This window comes from Anopheles funestus, chromosome 3RL, assembly GCF_943734845.2.
Source record: "Anopheles funestus chromosome 3RL, idAnoFuneDA-416_04, whole genome shotgun sequence".
NCBI classification, from domain to species: Eukaryota; Metazoa; Arthropoda; class Insecta; order Diptera; family Culicidae; genus Anopheles; species Anopheles funestus.
The window spans coordinates 35,147,735-35,172,871 of NC_064599.1; the positions used below are offsets into that span (position 1 = coordinate 35,147,735).

General features: G+C 41.6%; 1 protein-coding gene across 15 annotated transcripts in view; it reads left to right on the forward strand.

The window, feature by feature from the left end:
• LOC125771674 (collagen alpha-1(XVIII) chain) overlaps positions 1 to 25,137 on the forward strand; it is a 215,646-nt gene that overhangs the window by 141,841 nt on the left and 48,668 nt on the right. For 10 of the 15 annotated variants that reach the window (XM_049442549.1, XM_049442554.1, XM_049442551.1 and 7 more), the window contains 9 exons: positions 11,797 to 12,030; positions 12,168 to 12,182; positions 12,999 to 13,160; positions 13,252 to 13,443; positions 13,693 to 13,722; positions 16,151 to 16,315; positions 18,063 to 18,470; positions 19,845 to 19,958; positions 20,111 to 20,188. In XM_049442549.1, coding sequence (XP_049298506.1) covers positions 11,797 to 12,030; positions 12,168 to 12,182; positions 12,999 to 13,160; positions 13,252 to 13,443; positions 13,693 to 13,722; positions 16,151 to 16,315; positions 18,063 to 18,470; positions 19,845 to 19,958; positions 20,111 to 20,188 — 1,398 coding nt within the window. The remainder of the gene's footprint in view (positions 1 to 11,796; positions 12,031 to 12,167; positions 12,183 to 12,998; positions 13,161 to 13,251; positions 13,444 to 13,692; positions 13,723 to 16,150; positions 16,316 to 18,062; positions 18,471 to 19,844; positions 19,959 to 20,110; positions 20,189 to 25,137) is intronic. The other 5 variants (XM_049442552.1, XM_049442564.1, XM_049442556.1 and 2 more) reach the window with 4 other exon arrangements.

Sequence of the window (25,137 nt, forward strand, 5' to 3'; positions counted from 1 at the left end):
ACGATTATCATTTAAAAGTTGTCGCTTTAATAGCATTATAAAAACGAAAAAAAACTGATGTAAGCCTCTTTATCTTCTATACAACACAAGTACAAAACAAATGTAAGTTTGTATAAAACTGTAAACATAATTGTAATGAAACTACGGTATCTCAGCATCCCTTTAAAAATCCTTTAAACAACCCATATCATGTCGGGACTGTTTGCCGGAAAGGAATCAATGTTTTAATTATTTATTTATTTAAATTAATTCATTCAGTGGACATCGATGGTCCTAAAATTCTTCTTATATTTTTCTTAATACATTAAACATTTAATTATTTCTCAATGTAATACATATTGGGTATTTTGGCTGTGTTTTGGACCGTTTTAAAATTATTGTTCCGGGACATGAATGTCCAAGAAATTGTTTGTAAGATCAAAAGCCATTGACATTGATGATAGGAGGTTTGAAGTTCCATAGATAGACGACTTCAAGAAATTGCTAGAAGAATTGAATTGAAGAATTGTGTATATATCGAGTCACTGCAGGCCCAGTAAGCAAGCGAACCACAAACATTTACAGTGCCATACGTCGTCTATCGTTGAGTGATTGAATATCAAAATGCATTAGACAAGCTTAATTGGTTGGACGCTGACTGTCAGATAGCCAAGAAGATGGACATATTGTTTGATGCGATAGTCTGCATTGGATAGGCTCTTTTCTATCTGATTATCGCTCATTTTAAAAGCATCCCGACTACAGATACATATTCAAGTACTGAATGTGCAGGGATATTAGGTCTTTAAAATCCTTAGACGAATGAATTAATAGCCCCAATAATTGATTACCACGAGTTATCACTTCCTCATCACAGCATCACGTGATTATTTTAAAGGTCAGACTACTAAAATTTTTTATTTTATTTTTTACATCAACCTAAGGAGTTTTCGCGCCTACTCTTAAAAAACTGTTTTCTGGGCATGAATTAATATCAAAAATATTTTGAAGCTATTTCCTAGTCATCAAAAGCGCAATAAACACTTATTTCACCAATAATTCTTCGGACGCCATTGCACTGCCACAATCAAATGAGTAAATAAAAAGTACGCTACCTCACTGGAATATCACTTAAAACATTGAAACAACTAAAAACTGTCACTATGTGGCCATAATGGGAAAAAAAACCTTAATTTTGTTTACTTCGAAATTCCATGTTTGTTTGATGTATTTTTTGCACAAAAATAACAACCTGACAAAAGTCCACAAATTAAATTCCTCGCAGCACAATATGCTCACTTCAAACCAAGGGTTCAAAAATTCCTACCCAGTTTTCCAGAATGCCATACTTAAATGTCGCATTGGAACAAATTATCTTTCATTTCATCAAACGGAATAAACCTTCCGCGAACCTAATTCCTCAATGCGACGGCCAATCGCAAAACAAATTTGCTTCAGTTCCAAATTATGAGCTTTCCAGATTGTTTCCTTTTGTGCCCGTGTCGCAACTCTCGGTTACGGTGTAGCCCCTTCAGCATGTCAATTGCGTGCGCAAACAAAACGCACGGCAACACTAACGCAAAGCGTTCCCTTTTGTCATTTATTTGGATACACTAGCCGAGTGGTTTTTTGCTTCTTGCTTTTTCTTTCCCCAAACGTCTCTAGGACCATTTTCATGCCATTGTAGTCCATTGCCACACGTCCAGGCGCAGTTTGTTTTACTTCGACCGCATCGCTGGTCCTTTTTTGCAGTGGAGACACGCATGCAGAGAGTTGATTTTGACCACCGATACCACCACGGTTATCCACTTCCGTCCGTACACGATTTTTTGGCGGGGTCGGTCAGCTCGTTCGTCAAAACTGAAATGGCCAGCGCCTGGACCTGGACCGGCTTCGGTGTGGTGTTTGATGGTTGGCTCCATGTCGATGGGCGAAGTTAATTAAATTTGTTTAGGACAGCCCAACGCGCCCAGGGCACGGGTTGCGAGACCCTCGTTTCGAAAGGTCTCGCCAGTTTTATATTAGACCCCATTCGGATGCCGTAAGGATCGCCCGAGCCCATCGGTCATTGTAACAAAGAAATAGAAGTGAGCAAAAAGAATGTGTATGATGTTCCGAGGAAACGTACCGTTAGCATAGTGCTCTGCTTTACTCTACGGTGATGTTGACGGTGCCCAAAATAAAACCAAGCCTTCACCGAAGCCTTCCCTTCAAGGAGGGAAATGAATGAAGAAAAAAAAATCGGCGAACCTCAAGCATCCGCATCGGAACGTAAATAAGGACGAAAAATTAATAAAATCAGCTCCCTGCTACACCGTCCCACGACCGACCGGTTCGGTTCGCCTTTGGTGACCATCGCAAGAGCTACGAGGTGGGCTCGCCATGATCACTTTTCTCTTGCAAATCGTACGAAAATATGCTACGATACGGAGGTTACGGAAAGCACAAAAAATAAACACCAACACCACACAGCAAATGCCAAAAAAAAACACCTTACAACCTTGACCCTTAACGATTCACATTCCGATCGAAGAAAAAAAAACACTCACAACCATTCTCCTGACTTAAGCACCTGTTTACGAACTGGCTCCGACTTCACGCGATACCACCGTGGAAGGAAAAACCCCGTCCATGCTCGATTCATTTCGTGTTTCCATGAAACACACGCTAAAAAAAAACAAGGAAAAAAAGCTTTCATACTACGATTTACACCAACTGTCACACCAACAGGGAAAGGCCCCAAATATTGCCTTCTACAAGATCCGGTTAGATTGGAAAGGAATTTTGGGTGATAATTTGAATGCACGAGGTATGGGTGCGAAGAACCAAACGAAAAAAAAACACACAGATCCTCCGGTCTGTTTATTGCACCCACGGTCTGCCTTGTTTTTATGTTGGGTTTTATTTTATTTTACTTTCTGTTTTGTTTTTGATCTTACTTTCTCCCACCCTCGAAAAACCTCGAAGGAATGATGCGTAGTCATGCACCGCCCCAAGGATTAAGGCGGGCAGCAAGTAATTGCTGGTAGAAATCACCATCCGCCAAATGTTGAAACGAGCCCGGTTTATGGTGCTTGCTGGCTGCTTGTAATATTCCTTCTGATTCTGCCTTCAATTCAATCAGCAGCCATGGGAATGGTGGATTAAGGTCAGGGAAAAGCAGTTTTCGCTTTTCGCTACGGGCAACAACAAACATCCAAAAGGAGTGGACACAATTCATAATGAAGATTAAACGGAGCTATATTTACTTTTCGTTAAAGTGGACGTTTCGTTTTGTTTGGAGGTGTTTTTTTCTTGTTTTAAAAAAAGTGTCTCATTAAATGAAGCATAACGATCTGGTTGAAAAGAATTACCATTAACTGATCCTGACAGAAACCATAGAGGTATGGGTACGTTACATTTCCATATCAAAATAAAGGACCACTTGTAATCTTCAATGAAGTACCGAGAAGCGTGCTTTCAAATAAAAACGCCATATTATTGGGAGTTTCAAACGTACCAACCACATCATACGTATACAGTTAATTCTCTCCAAAAATCCTTCAAATTAAATACCGCCATATTGTGCTGCCACAGTTTCGATTATCCTCCTGAAGGTAGAAAAAAAAGGTTAACGACAAATTAACGAAAGAAAACAATAAAAATAAATCACAACAAAACCAAACAAGCCCCGGCGACGACGACGACGACGAAAAAACCCAACGGATTATCTCCAATTACCGCTACGAAAATATTCAGATTCCGGGAGTTAAACCTCCAATGAGTTCGTTACCATGTGCTCCCTGACAAAAAGGCCAGCAAATACACACCACACTCGGGCACTCGGTGTGGAATTGAAGGATCAGCTATTCGTTTTACGGATGCGTGATCTACCGCACGATAAAGGCTACGGTCAAAAGTATGACCGGCGGGGAGAGGATCCACTTAACTTCAACAAATGAGTCCCGGCCACCACTTACCCACATTTGGTGTTCGTTTTTAGTAAGTTTGGTACAGGGCAAATGTGTACACGCCAGAAATAAATAAACCCCAAAACTGGGAAGAAGAAGTCCACCGCAAACTATCCCATTTCAGAAAATGCCAACCTTGTATTGTACCTTATCTACATACCGGCCGTAAGTGCACTCGTAAAATGTTATGTAAAGGTGTAATTAATCCAGCCAGCCCGTGATTTCTCTTCGTTCGTACTTTAAAACACTCATACAGAACACACACAGAGAAGCCGGGGAGTACTTGACATGAGCGGGAGCTGCAACTATGTCTGTAAGTCTTGGCAGGGAAAAAAATATAATGATTCTGATACTGGTTGGAAGAGTGGTCCAACAGTTTCGCGAACAGCTATCTATAGCTATCACCCGATAGCGTAACCCACGAGCCAAGCGTGGAAGTTAGGACAAATTTCTTCAAAATTGTCTTACCTTCTTCATTAGCGTTCCTGCTTTCGTATCCTACACACCGTCTCTACCTCAAGATGGCCCGTAGAGTTTTGCACACTTGTTATAGACAATGTACAAAATGTCGGCAATATAACCACACGGTATAATGCTCGCTCCGCAACGACTCTAACCATTTCTTCCATTTCTTCCTACATAAGGGTAGGACAACATAAAGAAGCTTAGACAGCACCATTTAAGGGATCCAATTTCCTCTCTTGTATGTGTGTGTGTGTATGTGTTATAGAAGAAAACTCAAAAATTACCATCATTCGCACCGTGCACCCACCTACGCTTAACTTCATGTTACGTTCGTCGGTACTGCAAGCTTTCGTCAGAAACAACGGTTTCACTACACGCAATGCTCGATTTACGACCTGGGCAATAAAATTTATACCTTTTGCCTGCGAAAAAAAAAACCACCACCGGCATCCCGCATTCGGGCGTGGGCTCGGGAAGTACATCGATGTCGATGGGTAGACACATACGAGCGCCCATGACTGCAGCCTAAACGAACCGTCGGCACAACTTCCGGGTTTCGTTAAGGTATGTCGCACTGGAAAAGCGCTATCGAGCGTGATCGCAGGACGTCGTGATCCGCGGAAATTATCAACCGTTGCTCCATTTTTTTGTTTGTGTATGTTGGGTTTGCTTGTGGGTTGCTCCACATGCTTTCACTGTAAACGCGGCACATCTCTGCACCTGCCGAAAAACTGACGATAAACGAACCGTGGCTGTGGTTTGACGAGTTGGAGCCACCTTCACCTTGGCGTACAGCCATTGTCTGCTTGTGGCTGTGCTCGGGATGCTACTTTATGTCTGCAAATGTGTAGATAGGCATGAAAAGTGTACCTGAATTAAATTTCTTACCTTTTGACATGTCCCCCTCTCCACTCACACACACACACACATCACAAATCGGATGGATGAAAAGTGCTCCCCGGGGGGGGGGGGGGGGGGGGGTTAGACAAAGATACGTACACTCACCAGAAGGAAGCTGATACTTCAAATGCCACGCCACCCTCTGTTGGACGTATCAAATATGCGGGTTCACGGGGGGTGTATATGTCTACCACCATTACCATGGAACGTGCGGATGAGCTTCACTTTTACCAAACAAACCCCCCCTTAAACGACTACGAATAACGTCACACCGTGTTATGGCTTCTTCACCTCGGCCAATCGCAAAACACTCGCTAAGCTTGACAGCTATCCCGTAGCAAGGTCGTAGTAGTAGTAGTAGTAGTAATAGTAGTAGTAGTAGTCGCAGAAGCCTACTGACATGATGACAGGTGCTTTCGAAATACCGTGACGTAACCGATACACACGGTTGCCCTGGCGAGAGGAAACGACGATACGATGACAGCTATACCAACGTTTGACATTTGAGGTTGTGGATTTTGATTGCAAAAATCTACACGCCGCTCGCACCCGATACCCAACATTCCCCGCGATAACCATTACGATCAAACGCAAGCACGTAACCCTTTTTGCGGGTTTATGGCCAGGACAGGAAGAACTACACATAGTGGCTGTATGTGAAGAGCCAATTTTCGGCAAATTTCATTACATTCCTCCATCCAATGATGTGCGGTGAAATGACTATCACTAGTGCTACCCAACTACCAACCTAGATAAAGGTTTCGCTTCTTAGGCGCTCCACAAAACCTTCACAAACCCCGTGCTTATAATGTTTGGAATGTTGCGCATCTTCGACAATGCATAGCGTATCGCATTCTGTTCGATAATAGGCAGTAAAAAGGATCTACCACAGGAAGCCATACAGTCGTGTCGAGTGGTACGGAGTGCCTTAAGCAGCCCTGTTGCCATGGCTGTTCATCTTACCCCTTTTTGGTCCTGTGGTTTGTTGGGGAAACATTACACTAAAAGCTTGTCAACGAACCTTATCGTGAGTGGGGATAGATTTCAAGGACAAAACACAACGCACCGTCCCGGTTACGTGAGCTAGTTCAGCCGAAACGGTTGTCTTTTGTGATTTACCTAGATCAGGTGATTTTCACTTTCGCTATTTTGAAAATCTATTACCATTGGGTTTACGTGTACATTACTTGTGGTCTAATTTGTGCATATTTCTTGTCTGGATATGAGTATCAAAATTATAATTCGAGCAGAAATTCATTTAAATAAATTAGTCTAAAATCTTCTTAGTTTTGTAAGTACTTAGAAATTAGATTAATATCAATTTAGCACATTGATAGCAAGAATTGTTTAATTTAAAAACAATTCTTGTTATCAATGTGCTAAATTGATTTTAGTTTAAAATTTAGATTCAAGCCAGAGCGGACCGGTGGTGTATGTGATAAACGGTGGCGGTTCACACGGCAGGACTGGGCAACAAATCCCATCCGAACCGTCCTCCCGTAGCAAGGACTGACTACCCGGATATGCGGTAAAATAAGTGTAGTAAGCCAGAAATGGCCGGCGAGACCCTAGAGGTCGTTAAAAGCCAACAAGAGAGAGGGAAAATTTCTTTTCATTTGATTTGAAATACACCATTTTTTGCCACTAAGGCTTAACAACATAAATTTACATATTAAGTATTGCCTAACTAGCCTAAAGCCGTAATAATAATATAAATGAACATAAATATTGCTCAACTAGCTATGCTACACTGTCCTTTTATTAGGAGAACGGAACAATATTTAACAGAGTAAAAAAGAGTATAGAAAATAGAGAGTATATTAACAGGAAGGCGATAGGCGAGAGCAAAAAGAGATCATAATTTTCTTCTACCTACGTTTTTGTTATAAAATTTGCATTACAATCTCAACCACTTCGTTCAACAACCCCCAAAAAACCAAAAAGTTCAGCAACCCAAAAAAATAAGAATCTTTTACAGCTGTACTGAATAATATGATTGTTTTCAAAACTAGAAAAAAGATCCAGTTTGATTGAAAAATGTGAAAAAATTGAAGACATTTCGTTGTATCAAATGATGAACGACCGGACCGGGTACCAAATCCCAAATGGAGCGAACCCGCATACGCACGACTGAGTGATCCTACTGCGAGTAAATAAAGTCAAGGAAAGCAAGTAATAATGGTAGGCGAAAACCTCTTGAGGATGTAGTGCCACAAAAGAAGAAGAAACTATTTTAAACAATCAAAATGGCTAAAGAATTTATTTAAAAATACATTAAATGAAAATTACTTTTTGGAGGAACAAGCAAATTTATAGGCCCATAGTGCCCAAGTCATTAAGAAGTTCCCAGTAGTTATGCATCTGGCACGTGCATTGTCAGCCAGAATGCAGCACTTTTCTTGAACTATAATGCAAGCGATTTGAAAATACGTTACCAGCTCTAAACCAAGTCGTACGAACAGTAAGAAAACGATAACTGCTTTAAAAGTGATCTGTGAGCTACCACCTGTACGACTTCAGTACATTCCATATCTGTCGTCCAAAAACGAAATACGACCATTACGAGCGTTAGGTTTCCATTTTCCTACGCCGTCTTGCTATCTCAGCCCCAAATTCAACACCTCACATACACCGGTGGATTACGGTGGATAAGTATAGTGGCACAGAGAAATATGACAGCTCGACTCTAGAGCATCATCTTCCGGTCACCATATGGGAAGCACGACCCCTGGTACGGTAACAGTTTCACGCGTGGTGAACTGTGTACTAACGGCGAATAAGCGAAAAACACATGTGCACACATTCTTTTTACCCGTGTGGAGAAAGAACAGACTCCCCCCTGCCAGTCACTTTCAGCGGAGTACTCGAAAAGATGTAGGACACCCGAGACATAAATGGATGCGGTCGGAAGTTTGTGCTTCATACATTAAATAAGTTGTACCGTTGCCGTAGTATCTCTTCACCATTGTCCCCCTTTGCTTTTTTTGGGGTGCGATGTGAGCACGAAAAAAAATAATCCTTTTACATTGCTTCCGCCGCTAACAAAAAGGCGGTAAGGCTCGGAAGAAAAATGTGCGGTTCCGTTTAGCCTTACCGTAAGCAGCATACGGAATATACGGTTCTGCAGCCCCGGAAGCTCTCCAAAAAAGGTGGTTAAGGGAAGAAATTAAATTAACAACTTTATAGTCCCACGCGGCGGGTGAGTTTAATTAACTTATTTCAACACACTTACGAACTAGGCCCCATTGCCTCGAAGGATACTGCTCCCTGTCCTTCCCTTTCGCAATGCATCCGACGAGACCGGTAAAGACGTTAGCATAAGTGTTGACAAGTGTTTAGGACCCGGCCGTGCAAAAGCGGCTTTTGTGGACAACCGCAACGGGTTCGTTCGTCCGTGGGCAAAATTTCTCGGAAATGCTTATGGCCCACGGGAAGGTTCTCTCACACCCCCGGCCCCCCGCTCACCAAAAAGTTGATCACGTTTCGCCCACCAGGGTTCCAGGGAGTGCGGTAAGTGTCTTCTGTGGTGAAGATTTCCGACCGAAAAACGTCTCCACGGGTTAGGACCCAGTCAAACTAACGCTGATTTGAGCTGGGACATTTCGAGTACATACCCCGATCAGTGTTAATGATATCCCCTCTTTCAGCTAACGGGAAGCAATATTACTTCGAATAAAATTCTACCGCCATCCTTATGAAAAAGTAACTCCCGTGAAGTTGCTGAAGGTCATCAAATGGTTAGGTCGCACATAAATGGCTTAATATACAAAATCCGTTCCAAAAATTCGATTTCCCAAAAAAGAAACGCCTCGAAACCATCCTTTGAAAGTGTCGTTTCGCTTGAAATCTTCACTCCTTAGCTTAGTTTTTCTTCTTGGATGAACTTTTAATTATTCTTCAACAAATATTTGACGGCTTCTTGGTCGGTTGTCTCTCCCACTGCAACACCAGAAAAGAAGCCAGCACCCGAACAAGATTAAAAATGAACAGACGAACGATCACAGGATCCTTGAGTCGGAGAGCTTTTGTTCCGGTTTTTGGGGGGAGATGGTAGAAGGTTGACTTTGTTCCAGCGCAGATATACCGTCCATAGATTGCGTTTCTCTTCTACGGCGAAACACTCACTTACACACCCGTTCATCAAACATATTTCGCATCGTCCAATGAAGATATTTTCAATTTCAACCAGCAAACCCCGAACGGACGTTCAGCGAGCTTTTTTTTGTTTCTTTAATTGCCAATTCTTGTACAATCCATGCTGACTTCTACATTCTACCGACCGGGACTATTGCCTGGCTATTGTTCTGCCAAACACTCACTTTCGAAGCTTGGATTTTAATTTGTTTCGTAGCACATTTCTGCTCCAGCAAATGTGTTCAGCGATGTTATTACCAACGAGTATACGGAGACACTTTCTTAATTTCTTCTTGTGCTGGCCATTGTCATTGCCAGCGAGACAGCATTTTAAAAGACCTATAATCCAAAGGATTTCGATGCAGTGCAAAAGAAATGGAACAAATGGTACAGCACGCGGACTTCCAATAGTGTACCGGCAATGGACGTGTCCTGCTGGAAAGACACTGTTCCTGATGTTTCCTGTTTCTGATGTTTCAATGTCCTTTTCCTATGTCCAGCGCTCCATGGCAATACCAATAATATCCCGCCCATTCTATATATTCTACTACGAAGCAAGCAAGAAATCGGCGGCAATAAAAACGAAACGGTTTTAAGGCAAAAGGCAAGACAATTCCCCTTGCGATTGAATCTGCAGCGAACTGCATACCAATGCCGAAAGAAAGCAGAAAGAAACCCGTGAACATACACACTTTTTCCAGCGCAAAATTCGCTTTCCCTTCACCATCTTATCCAATCATGTACAAAAAAAAAGCTGGTACAAAAATTTTCATTGTCAGCTCGGTGCTTTCCTCGTCTTTTCTTTTCTCCTAAGCTATTTAAATTTATTGAAGCGTTAATGTTTCGCTGTTCGTGTTCCCTTGTTGCGACACGCTTACAACAAGAATTCATTGGTTCCGAAATACCCTTTTTTCCCCCTGTTTTGCTTTTCGAGCGAAACATTTCCTTTTTTTTGTACGAAAGTGTGGTTTCCTTAGCAAAAATAAATGCTAAGCTTAACCAGCAGCTTATGCGATGAGAGTTTTACGTACTTAAGACATTTGTAACATGGCAGAAACCTTACACACCTTCCTGCAGAGAACGGATTAGCTCAGGTACTCTTTACCTTCCGAGAAGGATATCTGGGATTGTGTAAAAGCTCCCCGGGAAAAAAAGCTCGAAAGAAATCTTTTAAGGACAGGTATTTAATTTCGCAATGTTTCACTAAGTGTATTAAATGGCGTACCTTAATTTATTGCTTGAAATTATTTATTTAAAAAGCAGTTTACAGTTACTATCATCAATAAATGGACTATAAGTTTCCGTTTTTTCCCCTCCACGACGAGGAACGAGTTTCCTTTATCAATCGATACCCAATACGCAATTGAAACATAATCATCATTATCCCCATCAAATGACTTCTAAAATGAATGGAAATTGTAATTTTCTTACCTAACTTTGGGGCAAACCCTGCACCATTCGATCATTACCAATCAACGAAAACGGGCAGTGAAAAAAAATCACCTCGCCAATGCCAATCAGCACGTAGCGGGAAATCGGTTTCATTAGCCTCTAAGGTACCGAACTCTGTGTCTATACAAGCGAGTCCCAGCCCAACTGGAAAATCCTCGATCCCGAAATGAGGATCAAACAGCAAACCAATCAGCCGAAAATGATGGACTAATCAGCATAAATTAAGTGGAACCTTCCTTCGCCCAGAGTAATGCGGCAAAAGTTTCCACAATTCCAAACAACCACGAAAAACGAACATACACTCGTACGCACGAAATTCGTTCAATACTTACACACAAACAAACAGCAATAATTTCCACGATTGAATGATTTTCGATGGTAAATCTTTCATCGTACCGTTCAGCTTCCGCACCGCCGCATTCGTTCGCGAGTGTTTCTTTTCCAAAAGCAATTATCGGGTCGTTTCTTTCGCTTGATCAAACGTACGGCTGAATTGGCTGCCAAAAATTGACTGGATTTATTTTTCACTCAAGTCCGTACGAAAAACTTCAAACCCCGTGAACGATTAATATCGTCGACTAATTACGCTAATCCTGCTTCTCATCTGTTCAATCGACCGAAAACGATGAACGTTTCAAAGGCACACCCTTCCAAGGACAGACGCTTTCCAGCGAAACAATATCGTTATCGTGGTTGTTGTTTGTTTGTTTTTTAGGCCACCCCTGTCTATCACGTCCTAAAACGCTTTGATTAAAATCACTGCCCTTTCTGTTAAGCCCATTGTTTCGCGGGGGGTTTAAGATCGTGAAAATTAATATCCCCGTTCGGGTACCCGGTTTGCTTGACTTTTTTTCCCTTTAATTCGACATTTTAATCTTAAACACTGTGTCTTGCTTCTTCCTTTCTTTCTTCACAGCAAAGTGGTGACGACGATGGATTCAATGAGCCACCGATGATTTCACCACCACCGCCCGAGTACGGCTACCGGGTGAAGGGTGACAAGGGCGAACGGGGCGCTAAGGGGGAAAGCATTCGGGGGCCACCGGGACCACCGGGTCCCCAGGGACCACCGGGTCCACCGGGACCACCGGGTGCAGTAGGACCGAAGGGTGGCGGATACTTCGATGGTGATGGGTCTGGTGATGAGATGGTAAGTAATTTTTTTCCGGCCCACGCGTGGTTGACTGTTTAATAGGCGATGGATTTATTTCTAACGAGTAACATGCTTTATTTCTTTTATCGCTTTCCTTCGCGGTGCTAACAAATATGACTAACATGAACCGATAGAAACGACTGTCACAGGTAAGGAGCGATGCATGTATACTCAACAGTATCAACTCATATATACAACTCAGTATACTCAACAGTAAAAAGCTTTAATGCGATTCTATAAATGCGAATTCTCACGAAAAGAAGGCACAGTTGCTTCAGGCCTTTGTAGATAACTATTACACTTTTCAATAAAAGAATGTCTATTTAATATGGAACAACGTAACGTTTGTACTTCCTCCCATTTGAAAAGTTAACAGTAAAAGTAAATAGTTGATAAATTAACTAAAATATTACTTTGCTGTCCGAATTGCATAAATTTAGGCGTTATTTCCATGTGCAACAAAGGCTTTGAAGCAACTTTCTCTTTTTTATTAGCGTAAGAAAGGCCCCACTAACTTTCTCTGATTTAATGAACTAAATTTCAAACACAAACCCAAGGCATGTAAATTTGTCATTCGTTAACTTATAGTATCTCGAACAGTTGTTTGACAGACACGGCTATTGCACCGTAATAGGTGTTATGGCCTATGAGTAGTCACGTTAAATTTGTTTTTAATCTTTGGCTAAGAGTTAAACAACTCGTTTGCTGCTTTCTTAACTTAAAAATTATATTTGGTACGAATGAAACGAATTAATTAAGATAAAAAAAACCAACCCATTAGTGCTATTGTAAGTCTTTAACAGGTGTATCATAGATTAATGAGATTCATTTGTTGGCATAATTGCCTACCTGCTAGGCGCAAAAGTAAACATTGCAATGGAGCCCCGTTGAAGCATTTTATCTGTAACGCTGTACAAAGCTAGAAGCTACTGTTATTTAATGCTTTCCACATTCTCTTCCCACAGCTGTACGACACACTGCCAAACCGAAAACATGGCGGGCAATGCTTTTGCAATGCATCCCTTATCATCGAGGAACTCAAAATGGACAGCAAACTGCGCGAGTATCTTCGCGGCCCTCAGGGCATGCCCGGCAAAGAGGGAAAGACCGGTTCTCCGGGTCTAACGGTAAGCTTCCCACCCAGCTCATCCTGTCCGTCGATTAAGGTTTTAATGGTGCTCTTTACATCGTGCTCTTCTTGCTTTCGTTTTCCACCAGGGCGTCACTGGTCCACAAGGTGAACGCGGTACTTCCGGCCCGAAGGGTGACAAGGGAGATCGCGGTGACCAGGGCGCTACCGGACCGGAGGGCCTCCACGGAAGCAAGGGGGAACCGGGTCTGGATGGGGCACCCGGTGTACCGGGCCCAGCCGGACCGCCAGGTCCTCCAGGGCTTCCAGAGAACTATGATGTAAGTAATCGATCGTCCGGATCTTGCAAAACATCCCATTGCTACTGAACTAATGCTTGTAGTGTGTGTGCGGTGTCCGTGCCGCACACCGTTAATGAGCCACTAATCAGCCACTAACCCGAACTTACCTTACAGTGTGATCACTAACGTACGAGTTGTTTCTATCTTTCTTTCTCTATCCGTTCTCTGTATCTCTGTATCTCTGTATTTTATATCATAACCATTTTCCAAACTTCACTATTTTTCTAGACTAATTGGAATCCATCGCGGATGTTTAAGGTATAACCAGAAAATGGGATCACTTTGGGGACGTTACCATTGGGATATAAGGGTTGTCTTAGGCGTGTAATTCTTTTCTATTATGCTTTTATGTTTCATGTTTGCCTTTTATTTTTTCTATCCCATGGTACGATACGGGAACTGATTTAATTCTACACCATAATTAAATTTAGACTTCTTGTCGGAGACGGTCGAAGCTTTCTGTTCGGACGAAAGTTGTACGGACTCACCGTTAGCCAACAACAATTAGTTGTCTCCATACAGGGTTGCCCAGTGAATGCGACTAATTTTAAATAAGAAAGACCCGGAATCGGATTGTGACGGTAGACTAAGTTTCCTTTGAACCAAGCACCGACCAACCGGTACAACCCATGAAACTTTTCCTATCCGGTGCAAATTTTGCGACCGAATAGAAACTTTCCGAACCCGGTAAACCCGGCTAACGTAAACGCATCGGATGCTTCTTATTGCTCGATAAAATTTAATTTGTGGTTAAAGGACCATAATGCGGACCCCTTGTTTGCAATGCTGCACCAAGCGGACTGTCCAACTACCACTTCTTTGCGGGTGTAATAGTTTACAACAAAATGCTGCTAGCTGCTTGTTTTGAGGTAATTAAATAAAGCGTTGTAATAAGACGTGATGTGAACTGGTCGAAGGTCCGCATCGAACATTGCACAGTGAAACAATCGAGAAAAGCTAATCGAACGTATTAAGTGGTAAGAATGCAGTATGACATACATATCGCCTATCGAGCTACGGAGACAAACGGAGAAGAAAAATTTCTAACGAAACCAAATGGAACGGAAGCTACAAATATGACAAATCTAATTTTATTCAATTTGTGCATTTTATTTGTTCAACGCCTCGTGTTGCCCTTTGTGCAAGGGCGGGTTATATCTGGGGCGGTTTTTGTGTTGTACCGAGCAGAAGCTGTTGACAGATGAAGAAAAGTTACCCAGTAGCTGCAATCATGTAATCCAAGCAGTCGGTGAATCAAACAAATGGTGGTGTTGTACCCCACCAGTTCGTACAGATGACTGTAGACGTTACTATTGTGAAGGTAACAATCAAAGCAATCCGAGTTTATACACCACCCCCGGGCCAGCATGTTTCACGTGTGCTCTTCCAATAAACCATTATTTATGAAACGAGTTGCGCTGTGTTAGAGGGCAGAACGGGTGATAAAGACACAGCTCGAACGATGGCCTTAGCGACGACATACAATTGAAGGTAGGAAAATGGTTGCCTGGATACGGCAGGCGGTTACGACACAATCAACGAAGACACTGCAGGCAATACCTTCTGCTTCTCACCTTCATAGTTGTACATTGTAGTGGAAAATCTTTTATAGTGAAATGAAGAACAAAAAATAGCAACAAAAGCTCGCATCACGTTCATCCCGTAACCATGAGGTTACCATGGTTATGCCAGCCAAATACAACATGATGAAAAGCTCTACCAACCAAGGTGTAAATATACAATCGACCATAAGCTTCTTCTGTGCTGCTTCGTGGAAAGAAAACCGGCAGTCTGTTTGAACTTTTGAAACAAATGTACTACAGTGCTTTTTTTTTGTTTAGTAGAGAAGAAAATCGTCACGATAACAGGCTTAATAGAACCTCAAGGAAATCTTTTAGTTTGTGGTATTTCAACGTTGTGTTAAAGAATATTAAAAGTAAATTCAAAAAGTGGATTTTTTTTTCAAAGACCTCAACGAACATTTTTACAATCTTCTTGCTTGTTATGGGCGCGAGAAAAACTATTCACTAAACTGTCCAGTGTTAATACAAGCAAAAAAATACCACAAAAAGGTAAAAAACGTGAACCGGTGTAAAACTGAAGACAAAAAGTACTTCATCAACATTTTTACGTAATTTCCCATTCTTTTTTTTGGCTTTGTTTCAAGATTTTTGTTGTTATCCTCCATGGGTTGAGCACCGTGAAAAAGAAAAAGTTTCTTTTTATTTCATTTCCAATAAATACGTAGTGTGAAGAAAAGTTTTTTGCTATATTTTGTGCAACTGTTTGTCAACTACGAGCTCGTTTTTCTGGCACTTTTGTTTTTGGGTATGGAATTGTATGTTCTTGTTTTTTTCTGTTTTCCAATTTTTGTTTCATACAAAACCAAACAAGAAAAAATTCTGACGAATACATTTCCATTTCGTTACTGCAAGAGAAAAGCGTTGCTTCAAGCATCAACAAAAGAAAAGTTCGTCGCCTGATCATCTGAATGAAGGAGCGAAAAAAAATCATCAGTGAATTTTTTTTCTGTCTCTGTTTAAGTTTTTCTGTCAATAGTTCGCACCGATACTAACCGAAATGGAACATTTTGTTCTCTCTTTCTCTTTTTCTCCATTTCTCTTACCGTTCTGAACCTCCCATCTTCCTATTCCTCCCGTTTTTCCTTGACGGTTCCATTGCACAGGAATCTATGCTCGGTGCACCGATCCAAGGAATGCGCGGCGGTTCACCGGGACTGAAGGGTGAACCGGGTGAGAAGGGCGAGATCGGATTCCCGGGTGAAAAGGGCGAACACGGTACCAAAGGTGACCGCGGTGATCCGGGTCTGACAGGTGCCAAAGGTGAAAGGGTACGGTAAAAAAATGGGGATTAATGCCAAAGCAATGAACCCCCGCAAATAAAAAAAGCTAGACTGTTTCCTTTTTTTATTTAGTTGTGTACCTCTGCAATACTTTTCGTTTCTTTTTTTTGTAGTAGCGAGTTGATTTTATGTTTCTTTTGTGGGTTTCAAATTTGCGTGATTTGAGTTTAATTTTATTGGCTTGTTAACGTAGTTTGCCATTGAGGTATACCATTGACGAATATTGATGTCTTTTTCACTGATTTGTATCTGACTGTGATTGTTTGCTTTTTTTTGCAATTCTTTTCACCCGAAATCAACCTTTTGCTTACCACTGTAAATTGATTGGGCGGTGAAAAAGTAAAAAAATATCGCTACACAAAACTCCCTCCATATGTCTCAAAGGAGACGACCTTTTCCTGTAGTTGCATTTCGTTTCCACAACAACCAACCTGCGCGAGAAGGGGATTCGTCGGCACGCCATACTGTGGGTGATCCCACAACATCTTCATTAGCGAAGTCTTTTTTTTTTGGTTGTTTTTTTTTGTATCAAACTTCACCGTTGCAAACGTGAAACAAAACGGCTTTGGGTTTTTCGCGTTACGTACCGCGTTAACGGTAAAATGTCACCGAAAACATGTCTGTCCCATGAGACGCACGCTAATGCAAAACAACATTAAGCACAGCGGAAAAACCGGTAAAACAAAAACTACTACTTGACCTTCCAAAAACAAAAGGGGGAATGCAAACAACAACAACGAAAAAACCAACAATCCAAAAGAAAAGAAAGCGAAACAATACAGCCCAGCATAAAAAAACACACACACAAAAGAAAACAAAAAAAAAGCAAACTTTTCTTTCGTAAATGTTGTTTTGCTTTATTTTAACGACGTTGTTTGGGGCGTTATGGGGCGCCTCCACGGGATTGTAAAGCATGACCGTGGTATTGTAGGATGCGATTTAACTTCCGAAAGTTGGGTTGGATGGCACACAACAACAAAAAGTTTCATCATTCGCGGCCAGAACCTCCCTCAACACGTATTCCCTATGGTTCCTTCTTTTGTCCTAGCTTTTTTTTTGTTTGCTTTTGATGGTGCCGTACTTCGTCCGACAAGCTTTATTATTATTTTACCATATTTCAACTTGATGCATGAATTTTAAATCAATTTTATCTCTCTTAACGACTGTGTAGGCTTGATCAGATCGTGTCGATTACTTTTTAAGTATTTTGTCCGATATATTACTTTTGTTTTGCAATGCTTTCTACAAGAAAGATTATGAATGTTCCTTACCAGAGGAGTTTTTTTTTCTTAATTATTTCCGGAGAGCTTGTTTTTATTTCAGGATTAAACATATAGCTAGCATTAAATTCTTTTTGTTGTGTGAAACTATTAATGTCTTTAAATCAACCAGAATGTAATTAACAAGACGTTCAAGTCTTGTAAATTGCATACCTGTAGGCGTACTACATACAGACTATTGAAAACTTAAGAAATGTAACAAGCTTTACCATTTGTAATCTTCTGGAATACATATATTCTCTTCAAAAGCTAATCCAAAAACAAACGAATTAAGTTCTCCCGACATGCTCTTCGGCAACAAATATCTTTTAGAATTAGTTCGAACAAAGTGCTAACAAATTTCTAACAAACAGCATGTTCTACTTACACACCCCATTCTATTCACTTGCCATTGTTTCCATCCAATTACACATCAATTCAACACTAATTAATCGCAACCCATTATTACCACCTAGGGCCACCAAGGAGCGCACGGACAGCCGGGACCGAAAGGACCGCCGGGCACACCCGGCATACCAGGACTTCCCGGCCAAACGGGTGCATCCGGGCTGAAGGGTGAGAAGGGCAATACGGGCGAATCGGGCCCACCCGGTCCACCCGGTCCACCCGGTATGGTACTCCATTCCGAGGGTGGCCGAAACGGTACGCAGGATCAGTGTCAGTGTCAACCGGGACCACCCGGACCGGCAGGATTGCGCGGTCCACCCGGATACGATGGTGCGCCCGGACTTACGGGTGAAACCGGACTTCCGGGACATCCTGGTTTGCCTGGTGACAAAGGCGAACGTGGACTTCCTGGTACGAAGGGTGAGAAAGGACCGGAGTTCATCATCAACGAAAACGCGGCATTTAACTCCTCCAGGGTAAGTAACTCATCATTTTCAAAAGACACAGACATCCTTCCCATACACACGTACACACAGCCACAGTTGGAAGACAACGTGCCGGTAAATCACATCACACTCCGGTTACCGGTTCGCACCGTACCTGCTTCCCGTCCGCTTCCGGTGCAAACTTTATTGGACAATTTATGTGACATCGTTCACATTCCCGTTCGGCTGACTTTGGCCATGGGTGGTACCAGATGGTACGGGGAAAGCACCAGACCGTGTGCAGGAATACAGGAAATCTGGAAGCATTTCAACTGCCCTACAGCGAACGATCGTGCACCAAAAAAACACACACACCCAACCCGAAACCAACCATGCAAACGAGTCACAAAACGCATGAAAGCGAATGGTGGCCAAACAAAAAAAAAGAACCAAAGTTTTCCCGGCTCCCATCTGCAGCTGGGCAATGTGAACCCAGAATGAACGACGCGAAGATATGCAGCTGCTTTTCAAACAAAAGAGATGCCCCAATGCCCTGTGCGGGTTGGGCACACTGCACAAAGCACGGACTGATGTTGCACTTCTGCTGCCTGGACGCTGGCTCCGTACATCAACGCGTCAGTTTTTTTTTCTCTCTCTCTCTCTCTCTCATTCCCTTCTCTTCATATGCATTTTTTACTGACACGTTAAGGCTGAACGACTGGCAAGGGTTGAGCGGGAAAAGGAAATGGGGCTAGAAGCCGTTTGCTGTTGCAGTTTGTACTTTATTAGCTTCCTAACATTGTACCCTTCCGGGAACGATCCCTTTCAAACTATGCAATGCATACATTCAGGCACAGATGGGGTTGGCACAACTGCACCGTTGCAGTCTCTTTCTGCTTTCCGGTGGGGGTATGACAAAAAAAATAGCTGATAACCTCCAGCGCACAATATGCAACATTCTTCCTCGTGCACATTTCATCCTTTTATAGCATTTCATAACATTTTCTTCCGAACGGTTCATTGAGAGACAGCATACACATATATGCGAAAGAAGATGCACGAAAAAAAACACACCCAACTTAAACATACGTAACGGGAACGAGCTAAACGAGTTGAAAAAATATTAGCTGAATGAAGAATTACACCACAATGCAACCATCCCGTCCGTGCCCGTGGTGGTAGAGAGCGGAAAAGCTTTGCATCGTGATGCGCTATGTGGAATGTGCATAATTGAATTCAAGCACAATAGCAAACCCGTCCCAGCTCGTACCGCTTTCATCATGGGAAAACTAATTATTTGACGATTAAAATTCTTGCACGCGTTTTTCTCATCGTTGTAACACGTCCACATTTACATATCATCCGGCATGAGCGTGATCCGTAGAAGTTGTTATTTCATACCATGTCCATCCATTTTCCTTCCAGGCTAACAAAGGTGAGAAAGGTGAACGTGGCCAACGAGGACGCCGGGGGAAGACGGGCGCACCGGGACCGATTGGACCACCGGGAAAATCTGGCGGCATGGCAGAAACGTGGCCCGTAAGTAGGAAAAGCTATGTGCTTTAATATTCCTTTCATTTAACCTTCAATTTATATTTTGTTAAACTAAATTGACAGCGCGACGTACTGGCTACAATCATGTGTATAATAATAAAATTATATTTAATATTTGTTTTTGATCTATCTTCCAGGGCCGACCAGGACCTAAAGGCGATCAAGGGCCGAAAGGAGAGAAAGGAGACAGCATGACCTTGCGAGGAGTAAGTATAGTACGTTAAACGAAAATCCACTCGAAATTCAATGATTATAAGCTTTTTAAAATAGGAATTAAATTGACTTAATGAAACAGTTAAAATAGAATCCTAACATCAAACAGCCTATGAAAAAACTGTCACTAATTTTTTAATAATAGCCTCAAATCAATCTGCATTTTGCGTTTATCCCACCTTAATTTTTATTCGTTGGTTTGCGTTCCTCCGACCATTGACCATGTTTAACCTCTATCGCTCCGATGATTCTCGTCACTTAAGCGCCTAGACTACTTTTAGCCACCTTAAGTCGCACACGTATAGACGAAAACGTAGCGTTCAAGGTCAGGTGTGAAGCGGAGACTTTGCCTAAGCTGATGGGAAAAATCGATTGTTTGACTTGGTTTCGTGTTTTGACTTCATAAGTTTGGTCTGGCGTCCATAGCTTTAGAATCATCTTACCCATCCCATATCCAGACAGACTAGATCAGGAACAAAACAAACTAGTGGGACGATTCCTATTTATACTGTCACAGTAATCCGAACTAAAAGTAAAAGTAACGTATAGAATTTTGATTCCCATTAAGGATAGGTCAACTCTGTAGTTCAATTTTTCTCAAAATTGAACTGGATTTCATTGTCGAATTGCTGTAAATATCTGCATTATTATGTTCAAAAAGTTAACTATACGTTAATGAGTTCATCGCATGGCTCATAGAGCTCGTATTGTAGCGACTACCTCATTGTCCTTCCACATATACGGGATCAAAAATCCTTCTTCCTCTCGAACGCGGCTAAGAAAGTTTCGTCAGCCTTGGATAGTGCCCAAGTCCAGCTTCGGTCTTTGCGACAGGTGTTTTGACGTGAGAAGTTTCCTCAAGATGTATAAAGATCGATTGACCGTCAGCACCCTAGCACGTATCTCAACATGAATTTTGTTGTCGATGTTAACCTTCGACCGAATATAGGTGAAGTTTTGGACTACTTTAAAAGTGCGGCCAACTATCTGTATGTCACTCCTGCGAAAGTCGTGATCTGTTATCCGGGCTGCTGATCAATTTGGTTTTTGCCTCCTTAATCTCCAGGTTTTCTGTCGCAGGCTCAATTATTTGATAGGTGCCCACTATATAGTAGAGCATGGACCTCCAAACTTTTTAGATGGCGGGCCGGTTTGAGTGGAATAGCCACAGCTGAGGGCCAATCTCGGGATCTCTCGGGAGGGCCTTGCGGGTCGCAATCTCGGGATGTCTCACAAGCCGTAGTTTGAAGACCCCTGTACTAGAGTCGTAGACGAATCTGTGTCTATGTTATCAGCGTATGCCAGGATTTACTTTGGCTTACAGAAGATGGTCTCCGAAATTTCCATCACAAAATCGCGGTTAGCCCTCTCTAGCGCCATTTTGAAGAGTAGACAGATTAACCTATCTCCTTGGCGCAGACCTCTGTTGGTAGCAAATAGTCCTGAGATTTTTCCATCCATCATCTCCTGACATATCAGAAGTTGATTGCTGTCATTCGCACAAGTCTGGTAAGCTTAATAGGGATTTCAAAAGAGCTCATTGCGTCTTATATTATGGTAACCCTGGCTATCCTATCATATGCCACCTTGAAATCAATGAAGAGATGAAAGGAATATTATCCAAGATCTGGCCAGATCCAAGGTCTAACAAGTAGTTGATTTCCCGTTCCGAAATCCTCACTGACAGTCTCTAACTCCCTCTTCTACGCATAGAATGGCACCAGAAATAATAATCTAACGTAATTGATCTAATAAAAAATCAAAATATTGGTATTTAGGTCATTCCGTAGAGTTCCCATAAAAGTTGTAAATCCAACGGAATTATGCTTATTGTCCACTAAGCTTAATGAAAGTGATGTATTGCTACAATTGAAGAAAGAATCTACAACGATCAGAAATAAACGATTAAATAAACGGTATTGCTGATATGTAAGCAATATTGTACAAATCCAAAGTCACAAGTGATATGTAATCAAAGCAAATCCTGTACAATGCAAATGCGAAACACTTGATCAACAGGATCTGCACCAACTGAAGGTTCGCATTGAACGTATTCTAGTAAATTTAAGGATAATAATATTAAATCGCTTTTCTACAACACTTTAAACTGTAGATTGTTCCGCTACTGTTGAGCTTAGTATAAACTACCACTTTGCTCTCATATCCTCCAACATGCAAGTAAATAACTCATTTTTGGCCTATAGTTACCTATAGCATGTATCTTACTCCCTGTTAATTGCTTGGGCTAATGGATAAGAAATTCCATAAAACACCTACACATCTACCAAGAAACCAAGTACACTTCACATTCAATCACGAACACTCATAATTGTTACTACGGTGGAAGGTAACACATATTCTATTGAAATATGTTCATTGAAATGCTCTTAACTACAATATCTAGAAGAACAGACACGTACACACACCCGTAGATGGAGAAAAATGAACATTGAAAAGAATTCCCTCATGAATAGTCGAGATTATTTCGAAAGCTTTTCATTGCATGGCGAGCTTCCTAGCGAGACCTCCTTTTCCCTTTTTCTAATAATTCCATTTAACAAGCAATGAAGTATTTGCGAATGTAACAACCTTAAGCTCTCTGCAACAGTATGTGTGCATTTAAGCATCATATTCCACTCGACCAGCTTTAACACGCATACGGTACGGTATGCAACACAGCAGCAACTGTTTAGCTTGGTCTAAATGAAAAGTTTGCCACATCGAGCAGCACTTAATTAATCATGACTTTCTAAAACCCCTTGTCCGGTGAGGGTGGTGTAAATTTTAAAGCGAAAGTTTATAGTTGTCCCACAACCACAACTCGAACTGGGGAGGCAATAGAAGACTTTTTTTTCACCGCACCATCCAACACTGACAGCTCGTAATGGATGGATTCTGTCTGATTTTTCCACTCACTTCATTATCCATCCAACATTCGCCCATACTGCACAGTGTTTGACACTGAAGTCTTACTTATTTCCACGATCTTCACGTGTGGTTAAGTTATTTTTAAAACCATGTACTATCGGAAATGATGTAATCTTACATGATACTTACAAAAAACACCCATACAATCGTTCCGTCTGTGGCCGTTTCTTATAAAGTAAGAAATTATTTGTTGCACGCTGCAATTTTTTTCTTCTATCTTATTGAGCAAAACTTTCGCTCAACACCGTCGCTTAAGGACGTCCCACAAATCAACCGAACCGTTACTGGTGGTACGCCTTGAAAAATCACCGCCCGCTTCACACAGCCTCACACCAACCCACCGTACGGTGCATAAACTGACCCAGCCAAAGCAGACGGACACGCGCTGCAAATCAGTGAAAAACTTTTACCTCAATGTTTCCACACCTCGACGAACGACGGGAGCTGACGGGAACTCGAGGGCGATAATTTTTCTTCCCATCGGGTGGAATCTTTTCCCGGACTTTGTGCCAGTGTACATGCCGGTCTGAGGAGTGTGGTAGGCGGTTTGAATGTTGCAGCCGACACAAGGCATCCGAGAACCTTTCCGTGCACAAGGCGCAACACACACTCAACCCCCTCCAAAAGGATCGTACCGTTTGCAAAGCACAGCGAAGCGACTACATTCCTGAAATCGCTACCGTTTCTAGGTCATAAATTTTACCATCCTAAAATGCCAGTCCACGCAAGGTGCCAGCAGAGTCACACCAGACGACCGGACGATCGCCATACCAGGACGATGCATTATCCTAGCCCGCGATAGGACGATTATTTGAATCGTTTCTTTGGCCGCGTTTTGGTGCCGCCTTTTCGGTCCGAAGTTTTAGTTCCACTTATTTGCCTTCCCTTTGCCACACGTGCATCGTTTGGCCACTCTTTGCCGTTTGGTCGTATTCAAAAGTTTCCCTCTAAATGGTTCACTTTTTTTATACCTTATTTTGCGCAAAAGTTCACCTAGACAGACGGCAACGGATTGAGCAACGGGCGAAATGAAAACACTACAAATTTAGCAACATTTTACGCTCCCTCAATCCGGCCGAAGGTTGAGGTTTTGGTTGTGGGTTTCGTTCTTTTTTATATTGTATACATATTCTGGTTTTTGCCTTCTTTTGGCAAGTTTTGTTTTGACAAGATGAAAAGAGCTTTGTCTTCAGGGTTGGGCACATAATTCATGTTCTATTTAGCATTAAATTATACTTGCACGATAGAAAGCAAGCATGGGTGGAAGACGATCTGTCTCGTCGTTCGTAAATTTCACTTTCGAATCAGTCTTTTACCCGTACGTCCGTACCCGGTACAAGTTTGTTGGAAAAGCAGAAAAGAATATTTTGATTTCTTTGGATTGGTATCTTTCCGTTCGCTATGGAGCGTTTTGCAACGAAATTAATGTGTGTAGTAAAAGAACGATCTGAGGACAATAATATATTACAGAACTAATGAAAATTCAATCGTAATTATTAAATATAAATAAACGAAAATAAATAAAATCTGACCCGTTAAAATAACGCTTCATATTTGTTGAGACTAGAACAAAAACTTAAAGAAATCTATAAAATTGATGTTAAACTAAGGTAACAAAAATGTTATAATGATTTGTAAACCTTCAAATATGCTGTCTCATTCTTTATTATGAAAGTTTGTTTTTTTAATTGGGATTTTCAAGTTCACGGTTACCGTATATTAACTTCACTTATACTTTCGTTCATGCGGAAGGGTTTTGTACAGGGTTTTATTGCGCATTTTGAAATGTTTAAAGAACTTTGTATTTTTCGACTGACTATCTCACTACGGGTTATTAAAATCAAGGACACGCAGAAATGGCAGGCCCAAAAATACTTACACGGAACCATACTTTGCTTACATGTTACATTATTAATGGAAACAGTTAAAGGTTGCTCCTATATTTCCCTTTGATGATGAAAAATATAAAAAGTATTTCTTTCTAATGTTTTGTTCCCATTACTTTTTATTATTTTTTATTTAT